Source organism: Corvus cornix, chromosome 15, assembly GCF_000738735.6.
Source record: "Corvus cornix cornix isolate S_Up_H32 chromosome 15, ASM73873v5, whole genome shotgun sequence".
NCBI lineage: Eukaryota > Metazoa > Chordata > Aves > Passeriformes > Corvidae > Corvus > Corvus cornix.
In genome coordinates, this window is record NC_046345.1 from 8,723,890 (window position 1) to 8,748,825 (window position 24,936).

A 24,936-nucleotide genomic window follows, 5' to 3' on the forward strand; every position below is an offset into this window, starting at 1 on the left:
ATCAAGCTCCCGTTTGCAGACACGAGCTTGGCAATATGCATTAACTGAACATAGTTCTTGCATCAGGCAACACATCATGTGCTGTCTCACTCACATTCTGAGCTAGAAGAGAAATATGTAGATATTTAAAGATCTTGAGGGGGTCCATGAAAGTGCTTATTTCTTAACACTAAACTTGTTTCTTTTAATTCTTTAGTTTGCCTCTTCCAGCATAACCAAAGAAACAAAAGAAACAAAAGAAGAGCTGCTTCTTATTAACATGTTTCAGTCTTCACAAAATGGGTAGAAACACACAAAGATGACTCACTTTTGGTGTACTGTAGCTAGAGCCTTACTCCATCCAGAATTTTAAACACTAGACTCTGGATGAGTTGGAACAAATGACTTGTGGAGAGCTAAGATGAAAGAGGGAAAATTCTGACACTGGGGTTAGAAATCATCCCTTTTCTTCCTGGATGCAGTATGGCTAGGTGAAGAAAGAAGGAGGCAACTAAAAGCTACTCCATAACAACCTCCATATACTCTTTTTGAAATTAGTACTTTATTAGATCACATTTTTTCCATGATAAGGACCAAAAATCTGCAAAGAAACATGGCAATAAAATGCTAAATAAATGGTTTAACTAGCCCTTTGTATGCTTCCCCTTTCATTTTTTTGTGTTTGCTAAAGATACACTACATATCTGGAACAGCAGTTTGCCAAAAGTGTGATGTAATTTTTTATGTTTCAGGGCATCCCTCAGGCCTTTAGAAAAGTAGAAAGTACCAAATACTCTTTAAATTCAGGAAGAGCTTTCTAAAAAGATTAATTATACTCTAAAAAGACAGCACTGTAAATTCCCTCTGGTGCTTGTTAAGGCCTCTGCACAGTTTTTCTCCCTTTTTTCAACATCCCTCATACAAGTAGCATCAGTTACACTGAAAGCTCTGGCATAAAGGGGCATGGCTGTTTTCATCTTGTATCATCTAAATTCATTCTAGTGACAGGGTTGCAAAGTGCTTACATATTGCTTCTGCCTAGTAGGCACTGAGCACTAACAGGAATTTTTTTTTAGGTAGACATTTTATTATGAGGACTTTCGGCTTGTAAGCCTGTGCTTGCCTACATTTTATTCCAGCTCAGCCATCTTGCTTGTTGTCAATAATCTAAAAGGTAGTAAATGTATGAATGTTGAACCTCTCTGGGAAACATCTCTGTCTTGTGTTTGTATCTTGAAAATTCTAAAAAAAAAAAAAAAAAAAAAAAAATCCAGAAAAGCCAGTTTGTCGCATTCAGGTTGTATATGTCATTAAGAAACAAGAAATGCAGAGAATGTCCATTAAAACCTGTTCCACAAACAACTCCAGACAGAAAGCCAGGAGTGAGTAAGAAAATGAGAGTGACTTTTATCTTCAGCTTCCTGAAGACCTATAAGCTGATAGAAAAAAACCTAGGGCCTTTGTGTTACATAAAACAGCATTACAGAGTCTAACAAAAACCTGTTTTTGAAGGGGAGAACACAGTTCAGAAAATAATGGTGTTGTCAGGAGAGGATTTCTGAACCTATATTTAAAGTTAATGCAGACAAAGGTACAGATTCATATTAAAGGAGGAATTTGGGCATAAGGAAAGGGAACAAAAGTATTTCATGAACAATAAAACTAATTCAAGAAGGTACAGACCTTGGTCAAAGATTTTTTTTTTTTTTTTTTTTCATGATTTGCACTGACTGCTTCATAGATTTGCCAATAAAAGCTGAACTCCCACTTCAGCCATTCCTTCTAAATAAAAGTCTCTCCATTCTCTGGCCGCCTGTCTTCATGAAACTTGCCGGAATCCAGTATCTTTGGGCTTATTCCTCTCCATCACATATGGTTGAAGTTGGCCAATGGTCTCAAAACAGTCTGTGGTGGGGAAAAGGAAACAGGCAAACATAGGGAAAGCACAGTCATAAAGACTTGTTTCCTTCTGAGGATGGGGGAATTCATAGCTTATGAATTTTGAGTACTTCTTTCCAGGAGTAGGGGAAAGGGAAATATATTCTAAATACCCTTTAGAAAATAAAAAGTCTGTTTACCATCTCTGTGGTTTACCACTACATTCTAAAATGTAACTTGGTTTCTGCTTTTCTTGGCTTCATTCTCTTTCCTGACAATATAATAATGTTAAAAAAATGAACACTGAGGATTTCCCTCTTGAGGAAATAGCTAAAAGGCCCTAATTCAGCATTTCTCGAATCACCCTATTAATCTGCAACTGGACAACATTGGCCTTGCTATAGGACACCCGTGATAACCAGCAGACCCCTCCAGGTCCTTTCCAGCCCTTTCTCATTCCCTATTTCTGCACACTGACTAGTTATGCTCCTAAATGGTAATTAAGGATCAGACCACTTCGGCTAAAATTTTACTTGGTTTATATATAAACATAGCTTGGTTTCTGTCATTCTAAACCTAGTGAAATTAGCAAGAGATGCACACTGGATTTATATGAGCTACCTCATCTCTTGCCATTGCTCGGATTTTCAAAGAACACATTCACTCTCTACCTGCTTGATGAATGAGCTGCCAGAGAAAACACTCTAGAGGAATTCAGCTTCTAAAAGGGTTGATGTAGGATGCAGCCCTGATGCATCTGTCAGGATTTTGAAGACAGACGTTGACTCCCCTGCCCTTTATCTGGCTTGGCGTCACTGACCACTACACCCCTGTTTTTACAAGGCTGGGCTGGAGGAGTTGCAATTTCAGCTAAGAAACTGCCATGCAAGGAATTCAGCACCTGCTGCAAAGCCTGAAGAGCACCAGTGTCCAGGGAAGGAGTAAACAACTCTACAAATGCACAGAGAGCATCGATGTCGGCGTCCTGCTCATGGACAGAAATGGCTCCTTCAGATGGAAATGCTCTTGGGAGGCAAAACAGGCATATTGTTTGCATGTTACAGGTAAATTGTGTGTCACTGTGGCATTCTCTGTGGGGAACCCTAAGACCTCCAGCCTGCACTGCTACTGCCTCTAGACACTCCTGTTCATTTTGACATTAAATGCTATCAGAATCTGCTGATGGAGATGATGAAGAGATGGAGATGATAATCTCCAGCAGAGCTTTCATGTGCAGGGAATACAGAATGGGGCTTCACATACTGAACTAAATTCCTAAAGTGACCTTTATCAAGAATATGTCAAGAGTAAAATCCACCATAACAGGACTCTCTTTAAGTGCTAAGTGTGTACAACACCATTCTCCTGTCAAAGAATGAATTAGACATTAAACAATTACGTATTAAACAACTCCGCAACATAATCTTTACATGTCAAATAACTTCTTCAGAAACATTACAATTTTTACCAGCCTGCTCTCAGGAGCTTGCGCAATAACTTAAAAAAAACAGAAGAAACTCATCCAGAGCCTCAGAGCGCTTTGTATGACCCAGAGTTATGCATTCAGTAAGAACAGATGGAAAAGGATAATTGAATTCCAGGCAAAGAGAGCATTATTTGAATGGAACTTTGCAGTGAAGTGAAGGACTGCAGGACACGTACAAAGAATCAGTTCTGGATGGGAGACAGTGACAGAAGACAGTTCTTGACTCAGCAGCAAGGAGTTTGTTGGAAGGAGAGAGAAGAGACAGAGAGGAGGAAAGGGGCCAACGCCACTGTCTCCAGGAGACAAGCTGGAAAGAAGTCCAAGGAGCAAGGGTGTGGTTTGAAAAACAAGGAGTACAATTTCAAACTGGATTCTGAAGCAAACAGGGCAGTCAGCGAGGGCCTTGAGATGCATGAAATGCAAATTTTCTCCACGAGAGATGGAATCAGAACTTTGGGAGTTGTTGTGACACTCTGTCGTTGCTGCACCAAAACATCTTTGTGCTGTGACTGCTGATCCTGCGTTCCTACGGTTTGCATTTATCTGTTAGGCAAAACAGTGACAGTGCCAGGCAGCATTCAGCTGGGAACAGATGTGGATCAACATCCTGCATTTAGTGCTTTGCCACATGCAGCAGCTCCCCAGCAGTTTGCAGTGATCATGCACAAGGATGTGCAAGTCCAACCCACAGACTCCTTGTTCCTTGGATCTGCACTTTGATGAACACTCCCAAGTGTTTGAGTGTTCCCACTCAGGCAGGTCTCCTGTAGTGGATGCTTTCTCATACAGGCCAGAAGACGTGCCAGTGACTTTTTTTACCTTCTTGTATCAAAACAGTAAAGTGGCCAAACATTTGGAAATTGAACACTTGTGTAGTTAACCAGTGATTTGAACGGATGTTGTTGAGCAAGAACCTGAGAGAAACATTTAAGAGAAGCGCACATTATTTTTTCAGTGAGACTTCCTTGGCTGATTCTGTGGGAAGAAGACTGGGAACATACATACAACATTTTTCCGTGTAAATAACAGCCCCTCCAAGACAAAAATGCAGCTGTTCTCAGGGCTTCTCTCAAACACTGGAAAAAGAGCATCAGGCTGCCATCCATAGGATGAGCCAGAAACCCAAATATTTGGATGAGAGCAACCTCTGAAAAAAACAGAGAAACATTTACCAGGAGCTTTTTCATTTGCATTGTTAAAGGATTGCTAGGGATTACACCCTTCTCAGCTACTGAGTGTGGTGGCTTTGCCTTGTATAAAGGAGCAGGAGAGCAGTCAGCTAATCACAGGGACATTAACACAGCAAACCATTAGGGACCTTTTACATTCCCTTTTAACAGACTACAGACTGTAGGAAAAATACCTCAAATAAGGCCAGTAGTGCCTTTTCATTGAGAGACCCCAAACTAAATATAGAAAACAAATACATTTAAAACATCCATGCACACAGCTGACAGTACAGAGGTCAGTTTCTTTAGCTGTGGAAGCTCAGCAGGCCGCAAAGTGGAGAAAAGATGGCAAAATACTTTTCCCATTTTTTTGATTTGTGCAAAAATGTCCAACATTCTCAGCTCACTCTTCAGAGCTGATCACACTTGCAAAGACTCCAACCCTTGGGATCAGCAAAGCCAGGTCTTAGAAAGGACAGATATTTAAACACAGAGCAGCGCAAAGAAGATACAAATGAGAAAGACATCAGCAGACAGAAGTGTGGCAAAGCACTTTTACATAAAGTGAGATACTTTTTTTACTACAGAAATTATGGGATGTTGTAATTAGGATTTGGCCAGCTGGGAGTGGGCATGAAGGATTATATTATTAAAATTGGAGTGAAGAAATATAACAGACCTTTAATTTTAATTATACTTTAAAAGAGCCTTGGTTTCCTTAGCCAGTGATCTCGCTAGTTCATGGCAGCAGCTTAGTGCCAGACTATTAAGATTGCACACAGTACACAGTGACTTCTGTGCATTTGTAATTCTTAATAATAAAAATATCTCAGAGGAAAATCTGTTGCTCCTTTGTCACAATTTTCTTTAAAATATTAATGATATAAAAATATATATAACTATGTACACTACACAAGAGGTACTACTTAATTTGTACAATAAGTGATGAAAGTATGTGGCTTGGTTTTTTTAAGAAATAGAAATAAATTAGCAAAAATAGGAGCTCTGGATATAATTAATTAGCATCCATAAAGTGAATGTGTGGGAGGGAAGTTGACAGAACAAGCTCACTACACCAAAATGGGCTGGTGACAGATATGTCCTGATGTCCCACTGGTGGTCTCTCTCTGCAGCACTGCTGACTTGCCTGCATTTAGAAACTCATAACCCACCATAATTAAACTGCAACTAACAAACCTACAGAGCAGATGCTACTCAAACCCCTTTGGACCACATAAAGAAAAGTTGTCTCCATCTTAGCTCCAGTTTTTGCTTTGTTTTTTTGAGGGACCAGACCTTGGTGTGTAACCCCAACCCTGAGTCCTCTGGGGAGAGCTACAGATCCCAGAGCTCTGCAGGGATGGGGCTTTAGCAGCATCTCATTCTCAGCCACCTGTTCAATGGGCTGTTCAGGGTTTCCTCAGTCCAAGCTGTAGACCTTCAGTCTCCCATTCGTGACCAAGGGATCCCCATGGCTGCAGTCTGGAACCGTGTGTGCCAGTAGGAACCCAGGTGTCTCAGCGAGCCACACCTATGATTCCTTTGGAAACTTAACCCAGTTTTGGTAATTCCCAGCTCCACGTACTAAAAATGAATGAGGTTAAACGAAAATAATGAGGTTTTAAATTGTAATGTATTTGAAATTGTTTTAATCTGCCTTCTGGTTTTGAGTCTTCAGGGGTCCCTTGTTCAGCTTTGTATTAGAGATTCTCCTATAATCTTGTGTTTCCCAGAGCTGAGCTCTCTGGGAAAATGTGAACAACACAATACTCTGGATAAAACTGCTGGAGCTAGCACTACTGCAGCCATTTCCACCTCAAAGGATTACTGTAATTTAGGAGAAATAGCACTAACGTTACCTTCACCTCCCTCATCTAATGCTAATGGGATGCCTAGGAGTGAGGGTAAAAAAAAAAAGGTGTTGATGTATCTCTTGTATGTTGGACCCTTTGCTTCTTGGTTATTCAATAGCTTCCGACTCACAATGTCAACTCTTGGGGAAGGAGCCCTATTTCTATTTAAAAATTGAACAGGGCAGAACAGTTGGATGGTTTTCATAGCTGGTAACATGTCATAAACCCCATCGCCTACCTTCAGCCATGACTGCAGGTAGCAAAGCCCACATGGTGCTAGGGCTAAGTCGGTGGGTGGTGAGCCAAGAGCAACCGTCTGACCCAGCCAGACCCCAGTGCCTTTGGGCGTTCTGGGGCTGCCAAGGAGAAGGAGGAGAAGGACGAGAAGGAGGAGAAGAAGGGTCGCACTTTGGCACAGTCAGCCACGACGGCAGGTGCCAGGCAGGCGGCTCCTGGCTTCCAGAGCCCACCAGGCAGCTCCTGGGTGTTCCTTGTCTTACTCCTCACCTCTAGCGGGAGTCACGGCGCGCTGAGGGGAGCATCGCCCCGGCGCGGTCGCGCGGCTGTGAGGAAGAGGAGGGAGAAGCCCCGAGGGTCGGTGTGAGGGTGGGCCGGGGACAGCGCTGGGGGTCCGTGTGAGGCTGGGCCGGGAGGGACCCCGGGGTCGGTATGAGGGTGGGTCAGGAGGAGTCCCGAGGGTCGGTGTGAGGGTGGGTCTGGGGCAGGCCCGGGGGTCGCGGTGAGGGTGGGCCGGGGGCAGCGCCGGAGGGAGCCGGGGAGGGGGCCGGGTCACGTGAGCGTGTGTGGCAGCAGCGGAAGGATACCTGCACTCTGACAAGCCCTCCCGCCCCTCTCCGCTGGCCGTAGCTGCGGCAGGGACCACCCGCTCCTCAGAACCCCGTTCCCAGCCCGTGCCCTCAGCGGGAGTGAGGGATAGCGGGGCAGAGGAAAGCGGGAGGGTGATGGCGGGCGAGCGGCGGCGGCGATGGGCGGGGGAAGAAGGGCGGCGGGGAGGGACTATTTGAGGAGACCCTGGCAGGCTGGTGAGGTGCGGAGTGATCCCAGCGAGTGAGCGGCCCCGCGCCGAGGCCGAGGAGGGTGGCGGGCGTGCCGGGCGCCATCCCAGCGAGGGCTCCGCGCCTGCGCCGCTCCCGCCGCCGTGAGGGGAGCACCGGCGGCCGCCCCGCTTCACCGCCTGTCCCCTGCCCCGCGCCCCTGCCCTGGGGAGCTCGCCCCCAGCCATGGCCCAGATACTGCCTATTCGCTTCCAGGAGCACTTCCAGGTGAGCGCAGGGGGGGCAGCGGAGAAGGCGTGGGGTCGGGGTCCCCCTCTTCTGCCTTGCACCGTCTCTCAGAGAGGGGGTGTCGAGGGCACGCTGAGGGCGGGGAGAGGGGGCCAGGCCGCGAGGGAACCCGCTCCGTCCCCTCCTTCCTCCCCTCCGGAGTGCGGCCGCCGTCCCGCTGGGCGCCGCGGGAAGGCGCGCGGGACCGAGCCCGCCCCCGATGCGGACTCTGGGCTGCCGCTTCTCTTCGTCCATCCGTCCGTCCATCCTTCTATCCCTGGAGCTGCGTCCCCGCGGCGTGCGGAGCGGCCGCGATTTGTGCAGAGTCACTCGTCGCCTGAGGGACCTCCCGCTCCGTGGAGGGGGAGGCGCCGCGCCGGAGCCGTGCTGCTCGCCCCGGGCACCGCGGGCGCTCCCCCGCCTCAGCTTGGGTGGACGCCGCAGTCTTCCAGGCGGATCTTGGTTTTTTCCTTTTACCTACACGACTATCAGCCCCTGGATCGCGAAGGTTCCTGGGAACCTCTTTTTGTGCAGCTGTGAGGGAATTGGTGAGATGAGGTGTAAGAAACCATTTGGACTTGGAAGCTGCACAGCCTCTGTCTCTCCTTCCAAACATAACAATATTAAAAAAATCCTCCCCCAAAATGACATGGTTCTGTTCTTAATATCCTGTGAAAACCGTAATGCCAGCATTGGAAAAGATCCATGGCTAATGGAATGCAGCACAGACAAACCGGTTGATCTGTTTCCTTGTGACCTGGTGGTGAGGGAGGGTTGTAAATGGAGTGAGAGAACAGCAGTCTCTGAACGTGCAGTTTGCAGCAGGAATTAAAGGAATTTACTAAATGAATGAGAGAACAGGAAGTGGACTTGGCAAGTCATCCTTCTGTCGCTGTACCGCCCCTTTCTGTCAAATCAGGCATCCATTTCAAAATACGAACTGGGTATCATCTCCCAGTGTGTACTTCATGCCACTTTGGGCATTTCAGCTTGGGAAATGGTTACAGCCGCTTCCAGCTCCCTTTGGGAAGTATGTTTTTGCTTAACTGGAAGAACTGTCCCGGTGACCCTAGAAGGAGCTCTATCTTGAAAAAAACAGTAATTGGAGTGAATTCCAGAAATATCTAATCTCTCTGTCCAAGGGAGGAGACACACCTGTGTTCTCTGAGTTTTCATGGGTTAGGAAAGTTTAACATGGTGAAGAATTCTACTCCACATCCTCCTTGCCAGTGTCCACTATAGCAGTGATTATAGTAATCTCAAATAGGTTCATAAGAGCTGCAGAACAGCTGTCTCAGTAAGAAACTTGGGATCAAAGTGGTTTTGATGTCAGACTCTCCTTAGAGAGCATATAGTTCTTACCATTTAAAACTGGCAAGTATAACCAGTCCTGCTAATTGCGTTTGATCGATACAATAGCGATGCGAGGACATCACACTTAATATGCAAGAGGTGTCCTGTGCTGCTTTGCATGTTAAATGACTGTTTCTTTGATTACCAGTGTTGAGCATCTTGCAACACTGCCAATATCAGCATTATGGTACCTCAGGTTTGGGTGGGGGGCTGCCCACCTGCTTTTCGAGGGATTTGTACTGAAGTCATACTCTATTTTTTGCTACCACCTGCTTTTGCTCTTAAACAGTTTGATCTTATTGAAAAGGCTAATCCTGTGCTTGAAGTCACTTTTCCTCAGCAAGAAAGCTACATGGAGGAGCAGAGAAAACCCTGGGATATCCGTTGCTAACATGTGGGAACAAACTTCTTCAGCATTCACTCCTGCTTCTCCCCCAGGCTGAGTGCAGAAGCTCTAAAGCAGTACTCTGCTAAAGAGAGATTGAGATCAGTAGTAGCTGGGAGTAGGCATGCAGTAGCCTCCTCATGCTGCTTCTGCAGTTGTCCCTACATGGTGGGATAAATGGGGAGGGAAAATGGAAGGAATGTAGGAACTCATAGTGTTTGCTCTGGCTGGATATCTGCAGTACAATTATATCAGCTCTAACTTATTGTATGTTGTAAACTAGAATCTAGAGTCATAAAGTAATGTTACGTGGTGCTTGTTGTTGACTGGTAGAGAATTTGTGAAAACGTTAGGCCTTCTATTCATGCTACACTGTCACACGTATTTAGCCCTATCAGATTAATCTCTCTTTTTCCCCCCCACATTACTTCCAAGTAATTGTCTTTACTATGGTTAAATTATCATATTTAAAATTAGTATAGCAAATCTACTATGCTGCTTTATGATAAAGCCAAAAAAGTTACAATTCCATGTAATTGTTGTGTTTCAGTGATTCTAAGTTAAATCTTTCTGTGCCTTCGTTCAATCTGTGTGCTGTTTCTACCTGTAGCCTTTTTAATTAATACAGCTTTAAGTGATTAGAATATCAGTTAGTGCTGTAATTAATTCCAAGTTCAGCCTGTTGCTGGTGAAACATTTCCCTTAAGTTCAGAGTCTTCCTGAGGTAGTTGTATGTACTTTACTAAAAGAAGAACTAAACCATGCAGAAGGTGCTCTCCAGAGAAGCTAAACATAAGTTGCAGTGCTAAATACTGAACTCCTCTCCCACTCTCTCTCGCTGGAAGTGGATAAATGGTAGTGTGAAGTGAAACAGTGATCTTGGTCCATGTAGAGATAGGGATCAGCAGACTGTTTACTTTACATTCTTTGTGCAGCTCATTTTGCCTTATGTTGATCATCCTTCTGACTGAGCAGTGCAGGAGGAGTGACTGCCAGTCGCAGGGCATGTTAAATTTGAAGTTGTTACAGCTTGTATGTTCAAGTCCTGTGTGAGCTGAAGGATGGAGAATAGCTGCAGTGAAAAAAAGATACCTATGGCTTGGTGTGGTAGAAGGAACTCAAAGTTTGTTATTTAATGCAGTTGAACAGTTATTTTTAGTTGTGAACTCTTGTCACTAAGAGTCTTCACAAATTCATGAAGAACTTGCGTCTTGCTCGTTTTTCCCCCAGAGGATATTATCGTTTAAGTCTCATAGCAAGGGAGGGGAATAAAACAAGGACTTAGTTTTTATCTGTCTGGTGACTGCCCAGCTGCAGCAGTGCAAACTATGCCAAGTCCTGCTGCAGTGAATTACTTGTGCATGCTACTTAAGCTAATGTGATTTAATCAGGTTCTTAACTCCACTGCTTCTGTTGGAGTAGTGAATTATAAATTATTTACCGAATTGAACCCCTCTTCCAAGGGGATTGTAGTTTACAATGGAAGTGAAGTAAAAGACCAAATATACTGGTACATAGACTGGAAGCAATACTACTGGAATCCAGTGTACAAAGTGTTCCTGATCTAAAATTAAACTTTTCCTTCACTTAGTCATTGCTTTTGTGTTAAAAGCATCTCTTTGTGCCTCTTTGAGCTTTTCTTTAGCTTTTCATTAGCAAAAATCTTTGCTTGTCTGTGGGGAAAACTGTCGTTTAAGCAACGTCTCAGGTTCCAGGATTGGGGCCATCGTCCCTTCAATGCACAGACAGACTGTCCTCCTTTCTGTTCAGTAACTGATACAGGCTCTTGAGCACAGCCAACTACTGTGAGAAAACTTGTGTGCGTGACATACTCTCGATACGTAAGTTCTGCACATCTTGGTACAGCACTGACAAGCTAAAGTATCCTGGTTTTAAGCATAAAGGATGTAGATTAACTTCCATCATTTTCAAGACAAACCCACTTTGGATAGTCTGGCTTGTCTTACTAAGAATAACAGAATAACTATCTGTTGTGCAATAGGCATGACTGAGCTGGATGGTGTTCATAAGTTTGCTTTGCTGGGACATATGGACTTTAAGAAGCACTCAGGATATTTGCAAGCTCTAAGTGACTTTTCAGATTTGTATTCAAAAGGTAGGGCTAAATATTATGATGTGATTCTGTTATTCAGTGATGAAGAGCCCACATTTGCTTGTTGGATTCAAAAGTGCCCTGCACATGGTAGTGATACTTATTCAATAGATGATCCAGTCCTCATCACAGACATACAGAAATAGATTTTTGTGTAGGGAGTAACTGTCACTTAAGATGAAAGTCTAATCGCAACTGCAGCGAAGAGCAGTGGTCTTGCATGTTTTGGGTCTTACATAGTTGTTTGGTGTCCCTCAGCTGTCAAAATGGGAACTATAGCAGGAGATGAGGTGAGGGTGAGCAGTTGAGCAGGGATATCCAACAGTTACATGCCCATCCTTATGGGGGATGATTAGAACTTTATGTAGTCACGAGTAATACTTACAGGAAACTATTACTGCATTCTTGGTTTGTGTTGTGTTTAAAAAGATACATGCTTTTAGCAGGCAGTTTTTATTTGGGTATGTGCAGCCTCTGTCCAAGCCTTAGTCTTTTCTAATGGCCTTAAAAACAGTAGTTGATCACCTCTAACAAGCATTTATACTAGAATTACGTGGCATAAAGCTGAAACGGGATACTTACTGAACTCTGGAGAGATACTAAATTCACAGAGTTCTGACTCCAGCGTTTAACTGATGGTAGGTCCCAATTACTGGAGTGTCAGTATTAGACTGTAAGTTAGGCTTAATTATTTCCTGTTAGAGAAGCGGACTTAGTTTGAAGACCAGAGGTATCAGTATCTGAGTTGGTCTATGCTGGCTCAGTCTGGATCACTGCACTCCATAGTAAGGGAAAATCATTAGAAAGCTCACTATTTAGCAGAGCTCTTGTGTAAAAGGCATCTTGGCTTCATTTCTTAGCAAATGGTACAATGCTGGTAAAGAATGGGTAAAGACTAAATGTCAGATTAATAATGGTCTTTCATCCTGAATGTCTTTGTGTCTTCATTCATGTTGAGAATCAAACCATGTCAGTAAGTTCTCAGTATCTATAAGATGCTTAAAAGTCTTATGGTATCTAACGCAGCCTGTAGTAGTACTAGATATCTATGAAGCAAAAATCTTTGTTACCTGGTTCTTTCAGCCTGATGGTGAAAATGGTTCTATGGTGTGTGTGTAGCTAATGGGTGTTATGGCAGGAGAGGCATTAGGCTGTTACTTGTAGAACAGAATGTTACCCTTTCCCCTACAGCAAGGCTTGCTGTAACCTACATGGGGGTGCTTGGTAGGGTTTAACTGGATTACCCAAAAGTAAAGTGTGGATGAAATCATGGAAACAATGGTAAATGGAATCACGGAAATCATAGTAAATACCTCTGGAATGACTGTGTAGTGTTGAATCTTCCTTTTCAGAAGAAAACAACCTTAGTTTGAGAGAGGGTACTGCTTGCCTAAGGAGCATAATAAAAAATGAAAATTTAGTAGTAGTTGAGAGGCCTGTTGTTCACTCCTTTATGAAAATAAACTGGAAAATCACAGTTAATATATACAAACCTCGGTAATGACCTGTAGCATCTTTTCCTGAGGCCTTTTAAGATACATAGCTGAGTGCTTGCTACCTCCTGTAATAAAGTTCTACTAATTTTCTGCTTGAGGAAGGGTAGGAAGGTGCTTTAGAACAACATTGTTCAAATCATCGTAGAAGATTTGTCCCATCCAGGGTAAAAGTGGTGCTGGCTGATGCTCCTTTATTTGATGGTAGCGGGATTCTGCTCCTGTTCTTCGGTCAGTAAGGATTATGCCTCTTACACTGCCTTACATATCTCAAGAGGGTATGTACCACTCCCCTAATGGTAGGAACAGTCTTCAGTGTTTTCAGACTGCTAAACCGTGAAGTGTTGTCATCATTGACTGAGGCTTGCAGTATTTACATGACCATCCTTTAGGCAGTACTGGCATTTAGCCTTTAAAAGATATGATGGGTTTCCCTAATAATAAGGGTGGCAGTGATACTAAAGCAGAATTTAGCATTACATTTTCTGAAGCCTTTGCTAAATTTTGTATAGTTTAAAGCACGAAATTTTAATACCAGAGCGTGATGCAAAATCATACTTGTTTTAGTGAAGACACCCAAAATGTTTTCTTCAACAGGGACCAGACTTTGGAGTGAATAGTGGTGGGTTTAAAGCTGAACTTCAAGTAGGAAATGCTTCAAGGTTCTCACTATGCAAAATGAGTGGCCAGGGTCTATCTCTTGAAGAGTAGGTCAAACTGAAGCACACAAATTGAGAAGAGACCTTGAAAAAGCTGTGTTTCTGCTTCAATACTTTGGAAACACATCTGGATTTGGATTAATTAAATCAAGTTAGGAACTTAGCTGTGCTGCAATTAAATCTCTTGACTACTCTTGTGATACTTAATCAGTCTCTTACAATGGACTGTACTGTGTTGGCAGACGGACTCAGAATGTGCTCAATATCAAAGTGCTTAAGTGTCTGCTGCATGAACGTGTCATTTGTGACAGTATGTGGATATTGTCTGGTGTAGAGCAAGTGAGCAAGAGCAGTGGAATTAAGAGCCTATCGTTTATTCCTGTATGGTTCAAGGTCACAGAAGTTGATGGAGCTACAACTTGCATGTTTATTGGGTGCTAAAACGTTCTGTGTTACATGTGAAAGGTGCACAAGTTGTATTGGTATGAAAACTTCTCCTTACTGACACAGAAGGCTGTAATAGCCACCTGCCTGGTAGATTTGTTTTCAAAACTCTAGGTGCAAGCATGTTCTGATGACCTTGTACCTAAACTTTGATTCTCTTTTGGAATGAATGGCACCTGCTGAAGTTTACCACTGTGTATTAAGTATTTACCCCTGAAGTGAGGTGTTAGTTGAATGGCTCTCAATTCTGCTGAGAGACACTTACAGGAATGAATAAATGTCTTTTTACGCGTGCGTACATTTGGCTTACATTACGTTACTGAGACTTGAGTCTGTTGAGATTAGCAGTTACTGAGCTGAATAGCTCTTCATTAGTTAGCTCAACAGAAAACAAACAATTCCTGAGGCATTCTTGGGCACAGTCCTGACACACCACACTTAAAGGTATCTCTGTTACATACCCAATTTACGATTTAGAGAGTAGCATTACTGAAGCTGTAACAAACCATGATCAGCCAGCTCAAACACACTAAAACAGTGTTTGTGGCACCATCATGGTACTTCTTGCCCAAGGGATTTAGTCTATTGTGTGAAGGTCCTGGTGGTATGTGTCAAAGGAGTGTAATGACTCAGTGATGCTGGTGGTAGATTCCTGTATCCTTGAGGGCAGTAATTTTTCACTTGCAATGCACTGAAAAGCAGTATAGGTTAATCCTTTGAGAAGCTTCAGTGAAGCTGATACAGTTCCTGTGCTTGAAAAGCATCGCTTTGGGGCATAAAGCAGGTGCTCAGGCTTGTCACAGTTACTGTTATATAAAATGCAGCTTGCAGACATACTAAGCCGGGGTGTGCTGCATAGGTAAATGCGATTTACTGTGGACCAGTGAAACAGTGATGTTTGTTCACTGCCACCTCCTCCTGTTAACTGAAATGGAGAGTGAATGGAAACAAAGTTAATACAAAAGGATGAAAATGAGATATAGCCATCTTATAGGGTAGTCTATTTGGCAGCACAAAATGACTCCACGTTACATTTAGAGTAACTACTTTGTTTTTACTCTTGTATGGTTGAGCATAAGTTATGTTTTTAGAGGTGGGCATATGGCTGGAAGGGGCCTGCATTACAATCCCTACCTTTGTTGTTGAGCCTAATGGCATGACATCTTGGGCAAGGAGAGGTGAAATGACTATTTATTTTAACATATCTTTCTTACTTTTCACTGGTAAGAATTAGGTGAAGTAAGATGAACAAGTCCACTTGTAGGCCAATTGAGACCTGCTGTGTAGACTTCATTCCACACTGTTGCTAGGAGTGGGTTGCATAAGAGTAATTGACTCTTTCTGTACTACCCACTGATGCTGAACATTGCAGTTCTGCCACTTAAGTTTTGAACATAAAATTTACCAGCCTTTCTAAAACTAAAATAGTGATGCTACTGCTGGTGTAGTCTTACCATGTTACTAGAACTGGGTTAAGCAATAAATGCGTAAGTTAAAACTCCTTTTAGTTTGCATCAGTAATACAACTTTGGAATGTCTTTAGGACCTGAGTACTGACAACTGTATAGTTCTTTGCCTATGGAACAAAGAGAATCAGAAGATAAATCATAGTTCAATGGTGTGCACTCTAGTCAGAGAAACTTGTCAGGCTTACATTTCCTTCTGGAGGAAATTTTAGATGTAGAGGCTTGAGTTAGATCTTCAGCAAGGGAAGGATAATTAAGCACGCCTTTTTTGTCTTTCTAGCTCCAAAATTTGGGCATTAATCCAGCAAACATTGGTTTCAGCACCCTAACAATGGAATCTGACAAGTTCATCTGCATAAGGGAGAAAGTAGGAGAGCAGGCGCAAGTAGTAATAATTGACATGAGCGATCCAACAACACCCATCAGACGTCCAATTTCTGCAGAAAGTGCCATCATGAATCCAGCTTCTAAAGTAATAGCACTAAAAGGTGAGTAACCCTTTATGATTGCAGTATGAAAACTGTTTAGCTGTATTACTGCTTATTAATGCTTTTAAACTTTATGTAAACTTTCTAAGAAGAATGTATATGAGGATAAGAATTCTTGCCTGAACTTGCATGCTGTATTTTTGGCAGTAGATCTTTCAGTAATCTTTGGATGATTTTCCTCCAAGTGGGTGTGAGATGCTTGGACCTGGCACTGCAGCCTCCTATCCTTACTGAGGACCAGGTCAGCATCTGGTATACTTTCCCTTTAAACAGGTATTGTAAACATAATGGACACTTGTGTAGATGAATAGGGGTGTAAAGCCATGTTTTCTGCCATATCCTGGCCCTTTCTTGAGCTGAAGGTTTTACTAGATAGTGACAAAAATGTCATAAGGATGGCCAGCAAGTGTAAAAGTCTGAACATAGCAAGCATGTTAAGTTTGATAATCACACGGTCTTGCAGCTAGAAGACCTCTGTTTACTGCTACCTGTGATGTTGTTACTGCCTTTAAATAGCACTCAGAGCTCAAAGAAGTAATTTTAATACGTCTCTGGCTCTTTTCTCAAATGACCAACATCTGGTATTTAATCTCAATAACTGTTACTGACTATGTACTTTTCTTCCTGCATCTTATCTAAACAGATGGTGAGTGAACTTTGTCCTGCCATTGTATGTGTGGTAGTACAGAATGGTCCAATCTCATAAAAAGTCCTGAACTTTAAGGTAGCCATTTGACAGTTCACTTCATGGCCAGGTGGGGGAATCTTAATCCTCAACTGGCATTACAGTGATCATGTTCTCCATTGGCTCGTTTCTAACCATTTGGCTGTTTTGACTATTGACTGTACCAAGTGAAGGAGGAGGGTGTGCTTTTAATGTTTGTGTGTATGTATATGTGATGGAAGTACAGTTGATAGACAAAATGAAGTTGCAATATTTTTATGAGAGACCTCCGCTAGCATGTCCTGTGTGCTATTCATTTCTGCCTAAGTGTGTTTTTTATTGTGAAAAATCATGGTGAAATTACTTAGGGGTCCAAGAAATAACTGTCCTCAGAACTGGCACAAAACCTCTAACTTCTTTTCTTTGATCTCAGGCTTATACTGACATCAGGTGAGAACTAAAGTGGATGTTTGACTTCAGCTGAATCTGTGATTCAGCTGAGATAGTTACACATCTTGCAAAGGACTGCCTTACCCTGGGTATGGGTAAAGGTAACAATGAAAAAAAAAATCATATCTGTTAAGAGTTTACTGTCCTTTGTCTTGGACCCCTTTAAATAAACTGTATTGGCAAGGAAAGTGCCTTCTCTACACTAGCAGAGCTTCGTCTGCCTCTTAAAAGGAAACTATGTAATCTGGTTTTAAAACTAATATACTAACTAAATGGATTACCATCAGCTTCAAAGAATATAGCTTTATTCTTGCCAGTTAAGACTTGCTCAAAAGGAGTATTGTTCTGTCCATTCAGAGTGAATAAATCTGTCCTCTGAACTGACAAGGTTGAGTTAATGATGTCATGTTGACATGCACAGTTGCATTGTCAAGTGTTGCAAACTTGATGATCTCTTCTCTAAATAATCTAGTGATCAGAGGGTTGGGTAGAAAAGAGAGTTAATAGACCTACCTAACCAATATGTTATCCATGATAACCTGAAGGCATGGTTTAAGTCAGTCTGTCACTCCAGACTTTTCCCTGCTGATTCGATGAGGCTTCAGTAGTCAAAGTGGTTACATATTGTGACTCAGCGTGCCATGATGGGGAGTTGCTCGTAATCCCAGGATTATTGAGCAATACATGGAGAAACCTACCCTCAGAAAAAGAAATGAAATGGTTCTCGATTTAAACTGAAGTACAGTATGCACAATTTCATTTCTGGATTGCATGTGGCATTCTCCTGGTGTACCAAGATTTATGCATTGTCCTTGTGTTCTTGGTCCTCTTGCACTGCTCTGTACTGGGAGTACTCAGCAGTGGGTGTAAGTGGAGAATGCAGCATTTGAGGGTGCTTCCGTTCTTTGGGGAATGGAGAAACTTCATGCTCCAGTGAACTGAAATGTAAATTCTTGTGCTGATGTTCAAAAAACGAGTAGTCTGCTTACTTGATTATGCCTGTATAGTCTGTTTAGACTCACCAGTTTGGTAGTTTGATCAGAAAAACCTCAAGTCTTTTTATCTCGAATCTTGGCCTAATAAAGTGTTCAAGTAGACATGACTCAAATACACACATGCCCTCACTATGACTATATAGCAGGTCCTGCTTAATCCAAATAACAGAATTTTTTTGCAGTTTAATTACAGTTTAGGGTTGTGAAGTGTAAATTTATGTTGCCACACTTAGGAAATTGAAAAGCTGTGGTTTCTGCAGCTCCCAACATCTAGGGCTAAACTGCCTAGTGAATCTTGTAGAGCCATTTCCACTGTGACACAGCAGTCAAATTTAGTCTAGAAAAGGGACAACCATGAGCTTTTAGCTGTTTGTCGGCTTCTCCTGTATTCTTAAAACTAGGGAAGACATCCTGCTTCCTCTTTGGGGAGACTGTCCTTAAGAGCAATTTCTGTATGCACATACTGGGATTGTTGTTTAAATGGTGACCAGAGCCCTTCCAGAACTACTTGTCTCCTGGCTGCATGTGAGGCTGCACAGTTTGGGAGTTCAAAATCCGTCCCTTGATAGCACCAGGCCATTGCTAGATAAATTGTTATCCAGTACAGTAAATATGCTCTTTCCAGCTATCAGCTTACAGGCCTGGGCTTACTGCATCTGTCTAATACAGTAAGTGCATGTGCAGAGCAAAGTGTTCATTAGCAGGCTGCTTTTGGTCCCAGGAAAGGTAACAAGCTCTCCAAGGATGTAGTTGATCAGGTTGACAGTTCTCAATGCAGTTAAGCCAGGCAGCAAATGCTGCATGTGATAGCTCTGAAGTCTTGCGTTATCTCTTGGCACTGCATTAAACTAACATGATCAATTTATGTATAAATTATGCTGTAGAGCAGTTTGAGATACATAGTATCTTGGGATTAGTAACTCTTGAATACCATTTCTCAGGGGCCAGCAGCCTTTATCTATCAGCGAACATCTCCCAGTTTGACAGTCACAAGTGTTACTAACAGGAAACGCTTCTGAAATGGGGTTAGAAATAATGGCATTACAAGCCAATACTCCAGCAGTCTGAGTGGGTGGCTTGTGAACAGAAAAGAATATTCCTGGAGCTGAGTTGTCTGATCTGCAGTAAATTAAAACATCAGTTTGACTTTGTGAAAGGAATAAATTCCCTTATTCTTTATAGTTTTCTTCAGTTAATGTTGGTTTTAAGCCTACTTAGTAGGGTAGGGCTTCTGGTAATTAGAAGGACTACTAAAATCAAGACTAAACTTGCAGTCTAGCTTCCTAAATCATGAAGAAGTAATCTTAACTGGAACTAAAGCTCCAAACCTTCCTATAGTCTTTCTGAACTTTTGACTGTCCTCTTCAGTACAGAAGAGGTATTACTCTTTTTCCTTGTTGTGCAGAGCCCATCTAGTTCAGTATGCAGTTCATCCTACAGAAAAATAAAATGGGAGCTGTGATCTTTGGCTGTCTCAAGCTGTTTTAAGTCTTGTGCTGTTTGACTTAGTCCAGGTCATCTACAGCAGCTATTAAACTGACACGAACTGGAGCCATTCTTTCTATTAATTATGCTGAATGACATCTACTAGACATCTGTAACTTGGCATACCAGTGCTGCCAACCAAACAAGAGTTTACACAAGCTCTGTAGCTTAGACTGTCTTTTTTCTACAGCTTATAGTTAATTAAAGTGTCCGTGCTTGTCAGTTGTTGGAATGTCTGTGTGAGTGTCCATAAGAAGAGAATTTTTTTGGTTTTGGGATGGTACAGGTGTTGGGGGTGGAAAGGGGATTCTGTTAAGAGTCAAGTATTGAAGGAAACTCACATGTGACAGGACACTAACCCTGTCTGTGACACCACTGGAATAGTGGGTTAAACTGGGTGCTTGTAAATAGGAAAACTGCAGGATGGCCATTGTGGTAATTGATCTGTGATGTTTATTGGATTTTGTCATACTAGCTGGGAAAACACTTCAGATCTTTAACATTGAGATGAAAAGTAAAATGAAAGCCCACACAATGGCAGAGGAAGTGATCTTCTGGAAATGGATATCTGTGAATACAGTTGCCTTGGTGACAGAGACAGCAGTGTACCACTGGAGCATGGAGGGAGAATCACAACCCCAAAAGATGTTTGATAGACATGCTAGTCTTGCAGGCTGCCAAATCATCAATTACAGAACAGATGAACACCAGAAGTGGCTGCTGCTGATAGGAATTTCAGCACAGGTAAGTTCCCTGGAAGCAGCATGTTATGAAGATAATTGGGAGAGTCTTGGCCCCACTTCACTTAATAGCTGCTGTAGTTTAACTTCGGTTTCTGTAAATAAAAAATTCAAAACTATCTTTTGTGTAGGAACAGCCTGACTTTTAGTTCAGTTCGAGTGTTGGAGGAGGGGATGAGAGGCATTTGCTGCTTTTTAGTTTATTTTCCCAAGGGTCTTGCTAAAAACATTTGAAATCTTATCTCTAAAAGCTGACCTTTCTTTTCTTTAGCAAAATCGTGTGGTTGGTGCAATGCAGCTGTACTCGGTTGATAGAAAAGTCTCTCAACCTATAGAAGGCCATGCAGCAGCTTTTGCAGAATTCAAAGTAGAGGGAAATGCCAAACCTTCTACCCTCTTCTGTTTTGCTGTGAGGAGTCCTGCAGGAGGCAAGGTAAAGTTTGCAACTGTGTTCCTATAGTGCCTTAGGTAGGTTGTTTGCATCAAACTGAATGTGGAATTGAGTAGCACTGAATATGCTACAACTGCTGAGCAATCTGTGCAGGGCTGAGGTAACACCATGGTAAATGTCTTGGCCTTTCTAGTCTTGTGCTGCAAAATTGATGAATTGACAAGTCTAGCTCAAAATGTCTTGAACGGGTTGTCTTAAATAGGAATAGTCCGCTTTCATGGAAAGCATGGTTGTTTTGGGGTTTTTATTCTTCTTCCAGCTTTAAATTTATCAGGTTCCAGAAAACTTAACATTCTGAATATGTGGAGCACAGCTCCCCAGACTGTGTTGGCCAAATGTGGCAGATGACTTCAGTAGCATATCTGAGGAAAGGAACTTCTTCCATGTGGCTGTACTTGCAGGCAATCTTGTGACATGAACTCTTTTCTTCCTAGCTGCACATAATCGAAGTAGGTCAGCCAGCTACTGGAAATCAGCCATTTGTTAAGAAAGCTGTTGATGTGTTTTTCCCACCTGAGGCACAAACAGACTTCCCTGTGGCAATGCAGGTAAATGTTTGACCCCTCCAAAGAATGAGCATTGTAACCTGGCAAGGAGCTGACATCTGTTGTAAAGAATGCTTTCTCTAGTGCTTTGCTGTCATTCTTCCTAGTTCTGGGAGGGGTGTTAATAGGTTTGTGGGACGTAGTGTGGACATTAAAACAGTAACTTAAATGTATAGACTGTTCCTGTATTTGTCTAGCTGTCAACTTGAGGTTGTATTTTAAAAAATAATAAAGCAAACAAAAAGCCCCAATAAAACTCCTATGAAAAAAACCCCAACCCCAAACCAATGAAACAGATCCCAAAAAAAAAACCTTGACAGTGTCTTCAGGGAGAACGTATCCAACATCACTTTGGCTATTCAGCTTCCTACTAATGTTCCAAGTTCCAGATAAGAATATTAGCATACCTCCTGTAATAGCAGCCCAGAAAAGGCAATTTGGGACATTAGTGGGAGGTCCTTTGGGAAGGAACATAGCTGGTTGCTATCACAGATGAAATTTCACTTAGCATGTCTGCAGGACTAGAAATTGTGTCATAAAAGCAGACTATCTCAGAGCATAAAACTGCTGACAAGTCTAGTAGACCAGCTTCATAAATAGACCAAGAGATGCCTTAAACTAAGGTGTGTGCATGACAGGATTCATGTGGCTCCATACTACAGCTTAAGGCTTAATTAACAAAACATCCAAAGACTTGTTCCAAGGAGAGAGTACTTTCCTTGTCTGAAGACCATTTTGGCTCAAAAACCTCCCCAGTTTCAGTGACCTGACAGATAAACTGGAGTACTCAGTAAGATGAGCTTAGATTCTGCTGGTATTTTGGGTAGGCTTTGTTGGAAGAGAATGGGATTATCTCATTAGTATTTCTGAACAGAAACTGGTACTGACATATCTAGACTAGAATGCTAATTATGCCCAAACTTTTTTCCTCAGCTTAGCTTATTAGGATGAGGAGTATGTCCTTTGCTGCAGCTGAATTTTAATTTCCCTTCAACCTCTCTGTTCACTGCAGGCTATGCCTGCAAATGGCCAGCAAAGCTGTTCATTGCTTTTGAGTCTGAAAGGAAGAAGCCCGAAGCTGTATTTGTTCTTAGTGTCAGTACAAAGGCATTTCACTGCAGTACTTTCTTGTGACTAGGCTAAAGGCAGCTGTCGTAAGTGTTACAGTCTTACTAGTTTTGACTAATAAAAACCTGTCTTTTGGCAGATTGGAATTAAGCATGGTGTTATTTATCTGATCACGAAGTATGGATATATCCACATGTATGACTTAGAGTCTGGAGTGTGCATCTACATGAACCGTATTAGTGCTGATACTATTTTTGTCACAGCTCCCCATGAACCTACCTCAGGCATCATTGGCGTGAACAAAAAAGGACAGGTAACAAATCCACCATTCTGTTTCTGAGCCTTCTAAAGTTCAGATGAAATGTAACAAATGTAATGAGTGACTTGATGCAACAAATGTCATGGAAGAGAGCGAGTGACTATTCGATTAATCAGTTTTTAATCTCTCCTAGTACAGAACTACTTGGAGAGGAACTTGTTTTTTTAATAATCTACTCCTTCACTGATGGGCTGCATAGCCATTTTGTTGTTGTATTTCACAGTAGTTGTGGAAAGGACAGTACTCCTCAATATGCCTCTTGTTCTTTCCAGGTGCTTTCTGTATGTGTTGAGGAAGACAACATAGTGAACTATGCTACAAATGTTCTCCAGAATCCTGACTTGGGACTGCGAATGGCTATACGTAGCAACCTAGCTGGGGCAGAGGAATTATTTGCCCGGAAGTTTAACACACTGTTTGCTCAAGGAAACTATGCAGATGCTGCTAAAGTAGCTGCATCTGCACCAAAGGTAAATAACTCCAAAGGTAAAGCTAAGAAATCATGGAAATTTACCTCAGCTTAGTGGATTGCTTAGCTCACTTGCATTTTATAACTTGATATTCAAAACATAAATGCAGTGTTAGTTTTATGCAGTCTGGTAGTGGTTCTGACTAATACATTCCTGTGTATCCCATAAAGGAGCATCTGCTATTTATTTCTAACCAGACTGGACTTTCTGTGGCCACTGACTTCTTGCTAGAAAGTCATTGGTTTGATGGTCTCTATCCTGAAGGTTTAACAATAGATACTTCAGTTTATAGCTTAAAACCTGCTTTTTTGGCTAATGCTATTCGGTCTTCACTAATTAAACACTGCTTCTCTCTATCTTGTGCCTGTTCAGGGAATTCTACGTACCAGTGATACAATTAGGAAATTCCAGAGTGTACCAGCTCAGCCTGGGCAGGCCTCTCCCCTGCTCCAGTACTTTGGAATATTGCTTGATCAGGGACAGCTGAACAAGTTTGAATCTCTGGAGCTCTGTCGCCCTGTCTTGCAGCAGGGCCGCAAACAGCTTCTGGAGAAGTGGCTGAAGGAAGACAAGGTAGGCTCCATCATAACTTCTGTTACCTTGTAACAGTTGAGTGTGTACAATACTCTCTGAATTCTTCTGCTTGACAAACTACCGCTTCTGACTTCAGCTGGAGTGCTCAGAGGAGCTGGGAGACTTGGTGAAGACGGCTGACCCAACCCTTGCACTCAGCGTCTACCTTCGAGCTAATGTGCCAAACAAAGTGATTCAGTGCTTTGCTGAAACTGGTCAATTCCAGAAAATAGTGCTGTATGCTAAGAAGGTAAATAGTTTATCATGAACTGCAGGCTCTGACATACATTTAACATGTACATTGTGCAAATCATAGTGTATTACTACGGGCTAAACAGACCGCAAAAAATAAACTTCAAAATACCCAGAATTTTATGAAGTATCAAATTAATGGACTTGTTTAATCTTATTTTACAGAATAAAGATAAGATTCTTCCTGAATTCCTCAGATGTTTTGTAATCCATAAAAAAAGAAAAATTGCCTAACATCCACTTTTAAGTTTAGGATTTGATAAGTAGTGCTTTAGGACTGTTGAAAAATTTGTTCCAGGCAGTTTTCTTACCTAGCCAGAGAATTGCCCTGGCACAAGATCAGTTACTAAGTAGGTGAATACTGAATTTCTGTGTCAACAGACAAGAAATGCTTTTGTCTGAGAATTCCTGGCAGATGGGGGGTGGGCATAGCAAGCTCACAGCAGTTGGTAGTCCCTATGCTAAAGAATCTGAAGGCTTAACAGAAGTGTGAAGCTTCCTAGATATGCATGACTGTTTCTGAAATCTCTAGGTTGGCTATACCCCAGACTGGATCTTTCTACTGAGAAGTGTGATGAGAGTCAGTCCAGAACAAGGCCTGCAGTTCTCTCAGATGCTGGTACAGGATGAGGAGCCATTGGCTAACATTAACCAGGTGATGCCTACAACAAGAGTGCTGGTCTCTTTCTAGACAGAGGTAATAGCGTAGTACCATTCTGGGGACTGGTAAGGCTGGTTCAGATCTCTCGTCATTTCGATTAGAGAAGTGACTAAATAGTCAAGTTTGGATATCATTGAGCCTTTAGAGGCAAGTGTGTTTTCAAATTCTTGTGGAAGCTTTCTGGTTTATTGATAGTAAACCTGCCACAATCTTA

The 24,936-nt window shown here is 42.3% G+C and overlaps 1 protein-coding gene across 5 annotated transcripts in view; it reads left to right on the forward strand.

The window, feature by feature from the left end:
• Window positions 1-7,504: 7,504 nt before the first annotated feature.
• Window positions 7,505-24,936, forward strand: part of CLTCL1 (clathrin heavy chain like 1) — a 34,609-nt gene continuing 17,177 nt past the window's right edge. For 3 of the 5 annotated variants that reach the window (XM_039561054.1, XM_039561051.1, XM_039561053.1), the window contains exons 1-10: window positions 7,505-7,648; window positions 15,842-16,049; window positions 20,119-20,387; window positions 20,655-20,816; window positions 21,269-21,382; window positions 22,587-22,760; window positions 23,039-23,236; window positions 23,609-23,809; window positions 23,907-24,059; window positions 24,594-24,716. In XM_039561054.1, coding sequence (XP_039416988.1) covers window positions 7,607-7,648; window positions 15,842-16,049; window positions 20,119-20,387; window positions 20,655-20,816; window positions 21,269-21,382; window positions 22,587-22,760; window positions 23,039-23,236; window positions 23,609-23,809; window positions 23,907-24,059; window positions 24,594-24,716 — 1,644 coding nt within the window. In that variant the 5' untranslated portion in view covers window positions 7,505-7,606. Of the gene's footprint in view, window positions 7,649-15,841; window positions 16,050-16,692; window positions 16,696-20,118; window positions 20,388-20,654; window positions 20,817-21,268; window positions 21,383-22,586; window positions 22,761-23,038; window positions 23,237-23,608; window positions 23,810-23,906; window positions 24,060-24,593; window positions 24,717-24,936 lie in introns of all 5 variants that reach the window. The other 2 variants (XM_039561050.1, XM_039561052.1) reach the window with 1 other exon arrangement.